General features: G+C 39.9%; 2 protein-coding genes across 8 annotated transcripts in view; both read left to right on the top strand.

The window, feature by feature from the left end:
- LOC125005220 (NACHT, LRR and PYD domains-containing protein 3-like) overlaps window positions 1-3,280 on the top strand; it is a 203,968-nt gene extending 200,688 nt beyond the window's left edge. For both annotated transcript variants that reach the window (XM_047580388.1, XM_047580387.1), the window contains 2 exons: window positions 2,122-2,168; window positions 2,388-3,280. In XM_047580388.1, the coding sequence (XP_047436344.1) occupies window positions 2,122-2,168; window positions 2,388-2,953 (613 nt within the window). In that variant the 3' untranslated portion in view covers window positions 2,954-3,280. The remainder of the gene's footprint in view (window positions 1-2,121; window positions 2,169-2,387) is intronic.
- A 1,391-nt stretch (window positions 3,281-4,671) lies between these two features.
- Window positions 4,672-12,619, top strand: LOC125004994 (ras association domain-containing protein 7-like). 6 transcript variants are annotated; one of them, XM_047579885.1, is made up of 6 exons: window positions 4,672-4,782; window positions 5,064-5,274; window positions 9,108-9,228; window positions 9,618-10,274; window positions 10,370-10,632; window positions 11,900-12,619. In XM_047579885.1, exons 3-6 carry the CDS (start codon window positions 9,126-9,128, stop codon window positions 11,942-11,944), a joined length of 1,068 nt encoding a protein of 355 aa, XP_047435841.1. In that variant the 5' UTR covers window positions 4,672-4,782; window positions 5,064-5,274; window positions 9,108-9,125; the 3' UTR covers window positions 11,945-12,619. The 6 variants fall into 6 exon arrangements, with proteins under 6 accessions (XP_047435841.1, XP_047435839.1, XP_047435840.1 ...); XM_047579883.1 differs by having other exon boundaries at window positions 11,895-12,619; XM_047579884.1 differs by having other exon boundaries at window positions 10,370-10,638.
- Window positions 12,620-13,019: the final 400 nt, after the last annotated feature.

Here is a 13,019-nt window from a genome sequence, read left to right as displayed (position 1 = left end):
TATTCTCTCTTATTTCTCTCATCAACTGTCCAATGAACTATATTAATGTCTATTCATTTACCAATTGAATATCCTTGTAAACATCCAACCCCAGATTGGTCTACAAGATTGCCACGTCTGCACTACTGTAGATTCCAGTGGTGGTGCTTTCTACCACTGTATCCCATGCTTTGCATTGCACTTGGTGATGTATGGCTTGGATGCAGCTGCTGGGCCATGGAAACCCATTCCATGAAGCTCTCTACACTGTGGAGTCATTGACTCTGCAGAAAGTTGGCAACCTCTGAGCACAAAACACCTTTTGACTGTGCAAAATTTAGTCACAAGAATATTTCACCACTGGACTTATTATTATTGGAATTCACTGAGCTCCTGAGAGCCATCCATTCTTTCATGTTTGTGTAATGAGTTAGGTGGGGACTCAAGGCAGAGAACGTGACAAAGGCAGGTTAAGGTGATTTATTATATTATTAGTCAAAGGTTGAAATATGGGAACCAGGATGGGGAATGGCTGAGTGGAGTGATGGGGAATGGTTGAGTGGAGTGGGTGGCTCGACTTGGGTAACAAGTGGGTGAAGTGCTTCACAAATAAAATGCCGACTGGATGCGGAATTGGTGGTGTGGGCTGGGATCAGGCTGGGTATGTGAAAAATCAGTAAATAAGTATCAAGGCAAAAGATACAAGGCAGAATAAGTAGCGGCTTGAAGGAAACTGACAGTATGAACTGAGTCAGGTGTGGAGGTTTGAAGCTGGTGCTTATACCGGGCAGAATAGCAGGGGACAAACTAGACAGGCTGGAGACCCAACCCCAGCACACCAGGCACCAATCCTGCAATCAAACAGAGTGTGAGAGGAACAGACAGACAATGGGGCAGAGGGCATGACAGGGGCTAGATTTTATACACGTGTGAGTCCAAGAGAAATAAAGTTTCCTAAATCGAGTAGAAAAAGGTGGAGATCAGGAGGAGAAGAGCTGCAGGACCGGTTCATAATGCAAACGAATCAATCTTTAGACTTGAGTATGCGACAGTGTTTGAGAGTAGAGCTGGGTGGTATGACCAAAAATTTGTATCATGGTTTTTTTTTCAAAATTCTGACGGTATCACAGTTTTTTTTTTTCTTCATGCATAATCGGGTTCACAACATATCCTATTGGCTGAGAGAGGAATTGATGCAATAGACTGACATTTGAACACATCATGGCAAAGTAATTGACCCTTGCCTGATGATCATAATATCCAAGTAGAACTTGAATGCGTCATCATTTAATTCATTCTCTGCTCTGCTGCTCCTACTCCTGGCCTTCCTCTCAAGTCTTGTCTAGTGTCCAGATTTGTGTTTTTTAGGGGTCATAATCTTAACTGATCTTCATCTCTGCCTGCAGAAGTTCACTCGCTTGCGCTCACTTAATTCACAGGAGCAAGAACAAACCGTGGACCAAACCATTTTTAAGAAGGGGCCAAAGAGCTTATTGAAGTTATTAAAATATTGCGTGACTGTGTGGCTTTGTTTTAGCTCAGATTCTTTAGTATGAATATATATGAGTTATAGGTTAATGTATAATAATTTAGTCATAGATGCTACTGGGGCTTTGTGTGGGCTCTAATTGGGCTGTGGGCACTTATTTTGTCATCATTTCCCACCCTATAAGATGGCGCTGCATCTGGTTGCCCTAAAAAACAAACAACGGACACAACATCTTTTTTTTGTCTTCTACTTGTTCCACTTCATTTTTTTTGGATCTTTCCATTTTCACCACACCCTGCAGTTATACGATGCATGTTTAAAAGCGCTACATTGAAAACGGTCTGGTCTGAAATAGTGTCTTGCAGGTCAGCGTTCTGATCGCTGTTTAATCAAATACACCGGTATGCTTTCATAGAAAAAAGAAAAAAATTCCGCATGAACCGGTAAACCACCCAGACCTATGTGAAAGTAGAAGAGATGAGGAAATTGAGAAGCAGGAATAGCCTCCATTCACTGAGGAAGGAAAAGAGAACATGAAAATCATAGAATGTGTGGTGTAATGTTTGAAGGGGCATATTAACAGGACTGAGGGATACTGTTTCTAGTGTACAGTGGAGGACTCTTTGACTTTGACTTTCACTGTTTTATTCCAGGATGGACAACTGTGGAGTGCAGAGACTAATACCTGGCATCAGGAAGTGTGAGTATGTTTAAGGTTTACTTCATGAGAACTCCATCCCTCGTGTCTAACTGTCTATAACTCCTTGCAGCACATGGATGACAGAACAATGTTTTTTTCCCCACTCACTTATTGTAATTTTATTTAATAGTGAAAAGTGAGTGGGCAAAAACTATTGTTTAAACGAACCATAACCAAATTACCACAGACTGTTGCTGTATTGCATCTTCTCTACATCAGATGCCTGTGAAGTCTCACTGGACCCAAACACAGCACACAGAAACCTCTATCTGACTGAAGACAACAGGAGGGTGATAAGTAGAGAGCTGCAGCCACATCCTGATCACCCAGAGAGGTTTGACTTTTGGCCTCAGGTGCTGTGTACAGAAGCTTTGAGTGATCGCTCCTACTGGGAAGTGGAGTGTAGAGGTGATGTTCATGTTGCAGTGACTTACAGAGGAATCAGGAGGAAAGGAGATGGGAATGAGTGCAAGCTTGGAGGGAATGATCAGTCCTGGAGTCTGCACTGCTTCGATCGTTTTTACTCCTTTCATCATGATAATGAAAAAATCAATGCTCCACTCTGCTCCTACTCGGTGTCTCACAGAATAGCAGTGTATCTGGACTGTCCTGCTGGCATGCTGTCCTTCTACAAAGTCACCCATGATGACCTCGTCCCCCTCCACACCTTTTACTGCACATTCTCTGAACCTCTCCATCCTGCATTCAGTCTTGGCTTTAGTTGTTCGTCTACGTCTGGGCCTGGTCTGACGTCTCGAACCTTTATCTCTCTGTGCTCTCTGTAGGAGAGAAAATACTGTTAAAAGCAGGGGCAGATCTAGGATTATGAGAGATCCGAGGCTTAGCCCAGAGGGAGGAAAGATGTATGCCCAAAGTTCTGTTTTTTTTTTTTTTTGTTTGTTTGTTTTTCTTTTTTTATTGCTGATACAGAAAATACATAGCAACTTTATCTAGACAAAGGTGTTGTCCTGAAAAAGGTGTGAAAAAAGAAAATGTGAAACAAAAAAGGTGTTAAAACTGATCATAAGCATTATATTCAAATAAAAATGATCTTGCAGTGCATGTAATCCTGAATGACATCTCATAAACTTCAGAACTGAAAAACAACCAAACAAGAAGTTCATTTTATTATCTGACATTCGATGCTGGCTGACACCTCTGCTGTCTTTACTGCTCTGTTCTTCACTCCCCTCTTCTAAACTCCTTTTTATCTCTTGTGTTCAGAAGTAATTTTTGCTTCACTGTCCACTCCTTTCCTTTCCAGCATAAGTTTGATATCTTCAGTACAAGACTCTGAAATGACTCTGAGATGAAAACTCAGTTTCATCTCTTGAAGAGAAACTGAGAACACATAACACAAGAGATAAATGCAGAGATAAACAACGCAGTCAGTAATGTGGTTATATTTATCAATTTTACCTTCACTTCAGATTTTTATCATGTAGCGTTAATGTTATTATTCACTTTCATTGCGTATGCTAACTGTTATTACAACTCACGCTAGAATGAAGCTTTGGCGTCCTCTGGTGGAGTAAAGACAAGCAGCTGTTGCACATGAACTTTAACTCTCTTTGACTTTGAGTGTTTTATTCATGAGGTGTTTCTAAAGTTGAACATGTATGACAGCAGCAGCAGTCAATGAGCTTTTTATTAGAAGTCGGTCGCACTGAGGAGAATGAACGTTACATGGTTGGTTAGTCACTGTTTCACAGCAAGTAAGAGAGAACGAGAAGCCTCCACGGCCAGAATGTCCCTAATTCAATTGCTTAACCAAGGTTAGTAAATTTAGTATAGTTAGTGCTATAAAAATCACAAACCCTCCTTTATTCCTGGTGGACCCCAATTTATGAGCAATGTTGTGTTTCTGACCACTTCTAACAAATTTTATCATGACTATTGTTTTTGTTTTATTTAATTTTACTCTCACTGTCCTATATGACTTATTCCTGGAGAGGTTGGAATGGCAAATGATAAACATGTTGATGTCCTCCTCTTTCTATATTCTCAAACTAACTAAAACTAAACTGAACATTTGGACATAAATTATAATTATATAAACTACCAAAAATGACAGAAAGCACTGAAAAGCAGTTATTTGGTGTGTACTTTAGTGTTTTGTTTTGCCCAGAGCTTTTGACTTATACTGCAGCCGGCCACCAGGGGGAGCTTCACGTGTTTTGTTTTTGGCTTTTTCTAAATCTGAACTGCCTAACCCTAACCATTACTAACTATTGTAACATTTACCCTAAAACTAGGTCTTAACAGGTTTTAATCTTGAAAATGTTGTGGTGATCAGTAACAATTAAATGACCTCATAGTGTTGGTGTTTCATGAACAATATGCCCCCACAACGTAATAAACACAAGACCGCACACACAGATATAGAGAAAGATGAGGTTGGCTGCACGAGTCTCGGTTTCTGTGTCATACAGTGGGAGGAGCCCAGACTCAGACAGGGACAAAACAAAAAGAACTGAATGTATAAGTACCACAGAGTGAAGTGGTTAAATGCATGGGAGAGTTTCTTGTGTCTCACGTGTCAAAACTTTAGTAAAACTGTTTGGCAAGTTTTAGAAGAGAGAATATCAAATCAAAACGACTAATGAAGAAAGGGGTAAAATTCAGTTTTTGTTTTTATTAGTGAATTCTGTTCACTGTTCAGTTCTAGTGGTCGTGGCTGTGATTGTCTAGTGGTCGGTACTCTGCGTTGTGATGGCAGTAACTCTGGGTCTCAGCACGCCCAGTTTACGTTTTAAAGAAAGTCATTGCTTTCAAAGTACAATCAATATCAAAGAAGAATGCAAAGGAGTAAACATTAAATAACTAGAGATGAATGTGGAGGGAAATGCATGTCCCTTAATTGTATTTTAGTGAATGAGGTTAATTACCTCCCAGGGTGACATCATGCAGTATTTCCTGCAGAACAACCAGAAGATCTGCATTCCACAGCTTCACTCCTCCTCCTCCTCCTCCTCCTCCTCCTCCTCCTCCCTGGCTGTAGGTGAGTGTTTAGGTCACAGACACTGAGCCGTCCACTGGCCTGGACTCACAACAGAGAGAATTACAAGGAAGCATCAATGAAACCGAGAGAAGCTTGAACTACGAGGTGAGTGTGTTTAAATTCCCATCAGAGCTCTAACCACCCTTCAGCGTGGTTATTTGTATCATTACTTTTCCTAATACAGAGGCGGCCATCGTATTATATTAACTGTAAGCGAAGTCATTAATGTGAAGTGGTTATGATTCTTTTCTCAACAGTCAGATATAGTGTCACATGCAAACACCGGTGTAGATATTAACAAGCAAAAACAAATTAATTTAAAAATAAACATCAACATTTTGCTTAAAATCCATCTCATCAGTCCCAAAATGAAATGAATGCAAAACTAAACACTGATATTGTGCATAAAATCCATCTCAACAGTGAGTATTGAAGTTTCAGAAGTTGTAAAAGAAATGAGCTCTATATTTGTGAGTACAGAGTTTAGAATATTATTCTATTGTACAGAAAGCAATACATAGACAAAAAAAATCTGGTAGTTTAAGCTTATATTAAGAGAAAATTAAATAAAATAGAGTATGTTCACAGGTCTCTGATCGTATGTATCAGAATCAGAAAAAAACTCTATTTATCCCTGAAGGACAATTAGGAGGGCAAAGACCAGTACATAAAATAAGAGCAGGAGAATAAAATAATAACACATACAGTGGCAGGCCTGCTGCCAGTAACAGGAGAGAGATGAATTGTGTAAAATAATATCACAACCAATATGTAAAAAAACTGTAAAACAGCAGATAAAGTATGACAAATAAATAAATAAAGTGAGGCGTGGTTAAAAATTAAAATTAAAAGTGACATTGCAGTTAAAGTGACATAGTAGTATTACACAACAAAGTAATGAGCATGAGAATGTATGAACTGCAGACGGTATCCATATGAGGAAGTCCTTTCAGTCGCGGTCGTCTCTCAGGCTTTGGGGACTGAAAAGCTTAATTATTTATTTCCTCACTGATGCAGATACTGAAACTGATGTAGAACAGTGGAATCCAGTAAACAGAGAGTGGAGGTATGTGTGGGCGGAGCCTGTGTCTTGCAGGAATGTCAGCGTGTTGTGCCACATTCCTGCCTGAGCAAACCTGAGTGTCTACTCCAGCAAACACACGAAAACACTTCACATGCTTCACACTCAAACACCTGCTATGCTAAGCTAATCTTTGAACGTCCCACAGTCCTGAAAATGCTCAGGTCGAATAGACTGAATATGTGTTTTTGTTTTTGTTTCAAATTTAAAAAAAAAAAAAAAAAACTGCTGGACCGAAGCTACTCTCTATATTAGACGTGACAGCTGACAGCATGTTATGAGTTTATCAAACTGTATTTAGAGGGATAAATCTAAGGTGCACAGGTACAGTGGAGTCCATGAGAACCCATAAGAGCTGAGGATGAGAGGATGTTTTAACTTTTAATGTGTTAACTAGAAGAAATGCAGACCATGGATGGATGGCTGAATGAGTTGGTGAATGGATGGAATAACTGGCCGATAAAGAAAATATTTCCTTGACATTAACTATCATATGTGATTTTTATACAGTACTAGTACTACCACTAAAAATATGTCCAACACTACGTCAGACATCAGTATTCAGGTGATCAACTGCAGAACTATTATCATGCCACGCTCCCAGGCACTGTAAACTATTTTAAGACAGATTACATTTCAGATGAGCCATTTGCTGGGAAGTGTGTAAAACTAACCATGCCTGCAGCTTTGAGGAAACTCAATATCCACTAATCTGAAGGACAGAAAAATAACCTGTTTCTGTATTATTTCACTGAAACTTAAAGATGAACCATCTAGGTGAATTATTAGTTTTACTGAAACAAATCTTTTATTTATTGTGAATAGTCAGAGATCCAGGTCATGATATTTGCAAGAAAAGTTGGAACAAATTGGACTTTTTGGAAGACGTTTCATCCAAGTGATTTTCTCAGTCCTAATGGACACGTGGGAAGTTCAGGTTTTTATTAGGAACATTTGTGGTGGTGCTCACTTGAAACTCACATCACTGGGGTTAATGACCACATACTCACCTACAATTAGAAGGAGATGAGATTCACACCCCAGCTGGGCAGTCTTGAATATTTTTTTTTAATTATTCTTAATATTTATTTGCTTGTTCTGCCAAGGTAGGGTCTCACAAACTTTGCTATAGTCCGTCTTCTCATGCCGAGTAGTGTCTGGAACAGTTGTTTGTAGCTGCCTTTTCCTCCCAGTAAATAACCTCCATCTTCCTTCCAGAGGACTGCGTGATGTCTTTAAATGAATTCATAGGAGCTGTATGTAAGTCTGTTAGTTAGCTATGGTTCAGCTGCATTGTTTCATATGCCAGATTACACTCAAGCAACAAATCTGGATGGTTTTCAGCATTAAACAAAACATCAATGTTATATTTCTGGGTAGTTCTCTGAGCATTTTAGCACAGATTCTGGTCTGGAAATCATCCGCTGTATCTGGCAGCATTGCTCGTATAACTGATGACATGTCTTCAAGAAAACTCAGACAAATCCATCTGCCTTTGTTTAAGGTTTGTTTTCCTTCCACATTTATGATTAGCCAGTAATCATGATCTATAGCCTGGAGGAGGTTTTGAAAATGAAACCGCTCATTCCAAATGTCTAGTCAATGAACTCGGGTACTTCCCGCGTTTTTTCTTTAGGCATCAACACAGTTTCAGGTGAGAACTGGTCTCTCCAGATCACTTCTCTTGCTTCCAAATGTAAATGAGAGGAGGAGGGACAAACACTGAAAGCAAAGACGTGTGAGAGATGTCTCTTCTTGCGTCCCCTCAATTTCAGCCTAGATGACGGATTCTTGTTTGCTGTTGCAAAACCTCCAGAGTATGTGAGGAAGTTCTTCAGTGTGACTGTCGGGTGTTGGTTCATCCATCTAGAAGTGGAAATGTGAGACGAGTTTCCACACGTGTTTCTTTAGCTTTCATGCTTCATCGAAGAGATAGATTAGAGATCAACATTCAGGGTGAGAACGTTAATGTCTTCCAATGAGACAAATAACTTTATATCTAATGTGACCAGATCTGTTTTCTCTAAAGTATAACGTGCGGTGTTTTATTGTTAGATCACCCACAATGTGTCCTACAAATGCTTTTTTATTTAACCAAACATACACCCTCAAAGCCAACGAAGGAATAGCTGTATTACTGGCAGTAAAGTGAATGAGGAATAAATGAGACTCAGTCATAGTAAACAGGTAAGAATTGTCAAGCGATCTATCTGAGTGACATGGAGCCAGTTCATTTTGATAGGACAAGTCTGACTCTGGTCACATGATTCTCAGATTACAACACCTGATATGTTTTTGAAACAGCGACTGAAGCACAGAGGTGACAAAGTTAGAACATGCACACATTGTTTAGAGCATTTCTCTTCTTAAAACCTGTGATTCCAGGCAGTCATGAGTTACGGTGCACTGAGGTAAAGGCAGCCTGGCTACATTCCTCCACTTACTGAAATCAAGTCTCATGAAACGTTATCATTCTAAATCCTCGTGCTGCAAGCCTTTAGTGCACGTGTTCCATTTACATGTGTTTGAAGCTGTAGCTGCTACTCAAATATATCTTCCTTTCACTCAGTTCTGTACATACGGTACTGTTTCTGAAACTGGTGCAATAATTAACCAGTTACATTTGTGCTGACGTATAAAATAACACCTTGAATGGGTTCTTTCCATCATGAATCCCTTGATATTTGAGATTTCAACAACATTTTGCTGATTACATCATGAATGCAGGACTTATTATAACCTCATGTCATTTGTCCAGGATCCACCACATCAACGTATATCACACATGCTACCACATGTTTCCCTATTGGTGAGAAATGAGTGCAGTCTACTGACATGTCCGTCCTCCTCCCTGCAGGTGGGGCAGAGCCGGGCCATGGAGCTGAAGGTGTGGGTGGAGGGCGTGGTCAGAGTGGTGTGCGGCCTGTCACTGAACACGCCCTGTCAGGATGTGGTCATAGCTCTTGCACAATCAATCGGTACGTCTGTTATCCTTCATGTCCATGTGTTTTATTCAGTAATAAACATTTCTGTTATTCTTACTTCATTTTTGAGACACTGGCTTCAACAATTGATAATTTGATAGTCTGAGCTGAATAGAGTTCTTCTTTTATAGCAATGTGTGCATTTTAATTATGATAAGAAGCTGTCAGATACACATGAAGAAAGTATATTTTATAACGGTAATTTTCAGGGTCAGATTAATCCACATTCTGGGCCACCATTTGCTAAATGTAAATGTCAAACAGTTTTTCGTGCACCCCTGTAGAAATGAAAATAACAGTGACTTGTCTCAGCGCTCCCCTGAAGGCCCGTCCTGCTGTTTCCTGTTTCCTGTAAAATATTAATGCGTGTCTATGTCGTGCAGGTCAGACAGGTCGATACATTCTCATCTCCAAGCTTCGAGGGAACGAGAGACACTTGGTTGCAGATGACTGTCCCCTGCAGCATCTGGCTCAGCTGGGACAGCTGGCGGCTGAGGTCCAGTTCATTCTGAGGAGGACAGGCCCCAGCCTCAGTGAGGGACAAGACACACCGAGCAGTAAGAGACGTCTTCCCCTGCTAATACCGTCAGAACCAGAGCCCATCAAGCACAAGTTGCCACAAAAGGCTCTGACCTTCAATCTGGGTCCTTCAACAATAGCCAGGAGGACTAAACCAAACGGGGCCTGGTCTCCTTCACCCAGAGCTTCACCCGAACCACAGACGTCTCCGGTCTCTTTCCTTGAGCTTCCTCCTAGTTCTGTGAAGGCTCTTTCCTCGCACTCCTACAAAGAGGATGTGTTTAATCAGATTCTGCAGCAACAAAGGAGACTAGAGGACCTGGAGATTCAGCTCCAAGCTTTGGAGAGAGAGTCGGACTCATGGGAGCAGAAGATTTCATCTGCTGTGGTTCCAAGTCAGAGTCTAAACCTCCCAGAACTACTGGAAGAACTGGAGCAGCAGCTGAGGCAGAACGAGGAGGAGCTGAGGCTCGGAGAGAGGTTGGAAGAACAGTTCCAGGCTGAGATGGAAAGAGAACGAGGTACGTGAACAAATACATTTACTTTTTCTATCTTTTTGGGTGTTTTAATAATATGGTGTCTCTAAAACAAGAACTCTCAACACTGTCATCAACAGACGTGCACAGACGTCTGCAACAGATACACTCGTCCATGGAGGAGCAAAGTTATGAGATGAGGGAAATCCAAACCCATTCTGCACATCTGGAAAAGGACCTGCAGCTCAGAGCCCACAGACAGAGTCCTCAACTAGGGACTCCGCTACCAGAGGAAGCACTGAGGTCCCTGAACCAGGAGCTTCACAACCGCCTGCAGCTGGGAGAGGAACTGGATGCAACGTTGTCAAAGACAGAGAGGGCGCTACAGTCTGCAGAGAAAAGGGTAAAGGTATAACTCCATTATCCTGTATTCCTTCAAAGGGCTTGGTCACACCAGAATGTAAACCTAACCCTAACCCTAACCCTAACCCTAACCCTAAGCCCTAGCCCCAACCCCAACCCGAACAGACACATTTCAGACTGTGACTTTGCTTAAAGAACAATTCAGCTTCAACAAGTTTATCTCTAAAACTTAGTCTACTACAGACTCTAAAATTCATTTTTTTTCCTGGAAGTATTTTTTATTTACTAATTGAAACTTGTAAAAAAAAAATCCCAGAGAAGCCTTGTTTTTTGGAAATCAAAGTATACATACATTTCATGTCCATATTCACATATAGTTGGTGTATGGTGACAAATGAATTTTAGCATTTAAAACAAATAATCCTCACATTATAATGGTTAAAATGACCAAATAACATTTATTTTAATTATTTGAATCAGATTTTTACCTCAGATCATGACCTGCACAATGTGGCAGACATGATTTCATGGTATCTGATGTCATCAAATATTTGTTTTTTTACAGTAAAAGACTCATCTTATGATTTAATATTTCTATGCCTTGTATTAAAATTGAGATAGAAGAAAGTAAATGATCTAATTTTCTTACAAAACACATTGTTTCCTGTTGAATTTTAGTAATTCTATATACGAACAGAATCTTAACAATCTTAACGATCTAATAATGTAAATAATCTCTGTAAAGTAAAGTCGGTCTCTGAGTAATGTTCAGTCTCCTCAGTGCATCCAACCTCTAATCTCCAGCCTGTACATGTTTAACTTTAGAAACACCTCGTAAATAAAAACATGGTTTGATTATTTGGGTGGGAACTGTATTTTTTCTAGTTGTGTCTGTTTAGGTTTTTCTTGTGAACATATCTCTTGAATTTGAGTCAAACACATCAGGGTTTCCTGGTTGAATTTCAAAGCTCTAAACAAATCATAAGAAGATCTGTAATCAGGACAAACTTTCTCACAGATGTCTAGTAGGATCATTTTTGTAATATAATGACCTAAGAGGTCAAAGGTCAGCCTTACTGTGACATTATAATATTCAGAGTTGTCACTACATACATTATATGAGTGGGTGTAAACTGCAACTTGAGGATACTCTATGTCTAAAGGACATATTACATCTGTTGGCGACTACTTTCAGAGTTTTCAAGTTTTTAGGCAACATTAGAAGAGTAAGAGGTATAAGTCTGGATATAGAGACTGGATATAAAAGACTTTCTGGAATCTGACGTCCTCTGTGTCTTCCAGGACAGACGGGAGACCCTCGAGGATCTGAACAAGGAGCTGAGACAGTGTAACCTGCAGCAGTTCATCCAGCAGACTGGATCTGGAGCTCCATACACAGACCAGATGAACTCTCTGACCATCGGTGAAGTTTACCTCAGCAACGCTGGTATCATGGAGTAATCAGTCGAGATGCTGTTCCTGCACGTGATCCTCCGCTGCAGCGTCCATTTATAAAAGTCAAACATGAAATATGAAGAAGATTTAACTGTCAATGAAAGAAAGTTTCATCCTCACGGATCATATGAAGAAATAAATGCAGCAGAACAGACTGAAACTGTATTTAATGTGAACTTAAAGTAAGAGAGACAATATCCACTTTTGAAGAAGTTCAGATAAAAATAAAATGCAGGAGCACTGTGACTGCAGGACATGGACTAGAAGAATAACATGATGAATAAGTCAGAAACCTTTAACACCGTCCATACTCTGCTGTATATGTGTGTGATGAGCCAGTGAAAACTAAATTAATCTTTAACGTTGTCTACCTGTCACTTTAATTCTGTATTGGAGTTCAATGCAATTCGTATTATATATTTGTTATTTTTTGTATCTAAACACAATGCATGTATTAGTTTTAACACAATTAAAGCTCATGTGAAGCAGCTGCTTGTCTTTGCTCCACCAGAGGACGCCAAAGCTTCATTCTACCCTGTGTGTTTCTTGTAAATAAAGAAATCAGAACTCTGGTCTTTATATGTGATTTATCCAACATCTTCTGATGGGTTCACAGCACAGATGAAGCACCAAACATTTAAAGTCTAGAATGAGTAACAAATACACAGTGTAGATCTGATTCCTACTTGTTATCTATGAGGGGGTCACTGGGGTTCCCTCAATAATACTACAGAACATATGACATTTACCTAAATAGATCATTGTAGTTTAAAGCAGCATCTAAACCATGTGACTCATGTGAACAGTTTCCATGACACTAGAGACTCTTATCATCCCTTGTTTACTGTCCATTTAAACAATTGCCCATCAATAAATATTAGTGTGTATTTAGTAGTTTTCATGGCTAAATACTAAATACAAAGATCAGGCTCAACACTATGACCACTTTTCTAATATTGTGTAGGTGATTCA

The sequence above is a fragment of the Mugil cephalus genome, chromosome 3 (genome assembly GCF_022458985.1).
Source record: "Mugil cephalus isolate CIBA_MC_2020 chromosome 3, CIBA_Mcephalus_1.1, whole genome shotgun sequence".
NCBI classification, from domain to species: domain Eukaryota; kingdom Metazoa; phylum Chordata; class Actinopteri; order Mugiliformes; family Mugilidae; genus Mugil; species Mugil cephalus.
Note: the sequence above shows the minus strand (reverse complement) of the source record. Positions and strands in the feature narration are given on the sequence as shown.

Bases quoted from the DNA above. Each gene is read 5' to 3' on its own strand.
- LOC125004994 (XM_047579879.1), top strand. From the start codon at position 9,126: ATGGAGCTGAAGGTGTGGGTGGAGGGCGTGGTCAGAGTGGTGTGCGGC. The intron at 9,229-9,617 runs GTACGTCTGTTA...TATGTCGTGCAG, and splicing joins AGCTCTTGCACAATCAATCG to GTCAGACAGGTCGATACATT. The intron at 10,639-11,894 runs GTATAACTCCAT...TGTGTCTTCCAG, and splicing joins CTGCAGAGAAAAGGGTAAAG to GACAGACGGGAGACCCTCGA.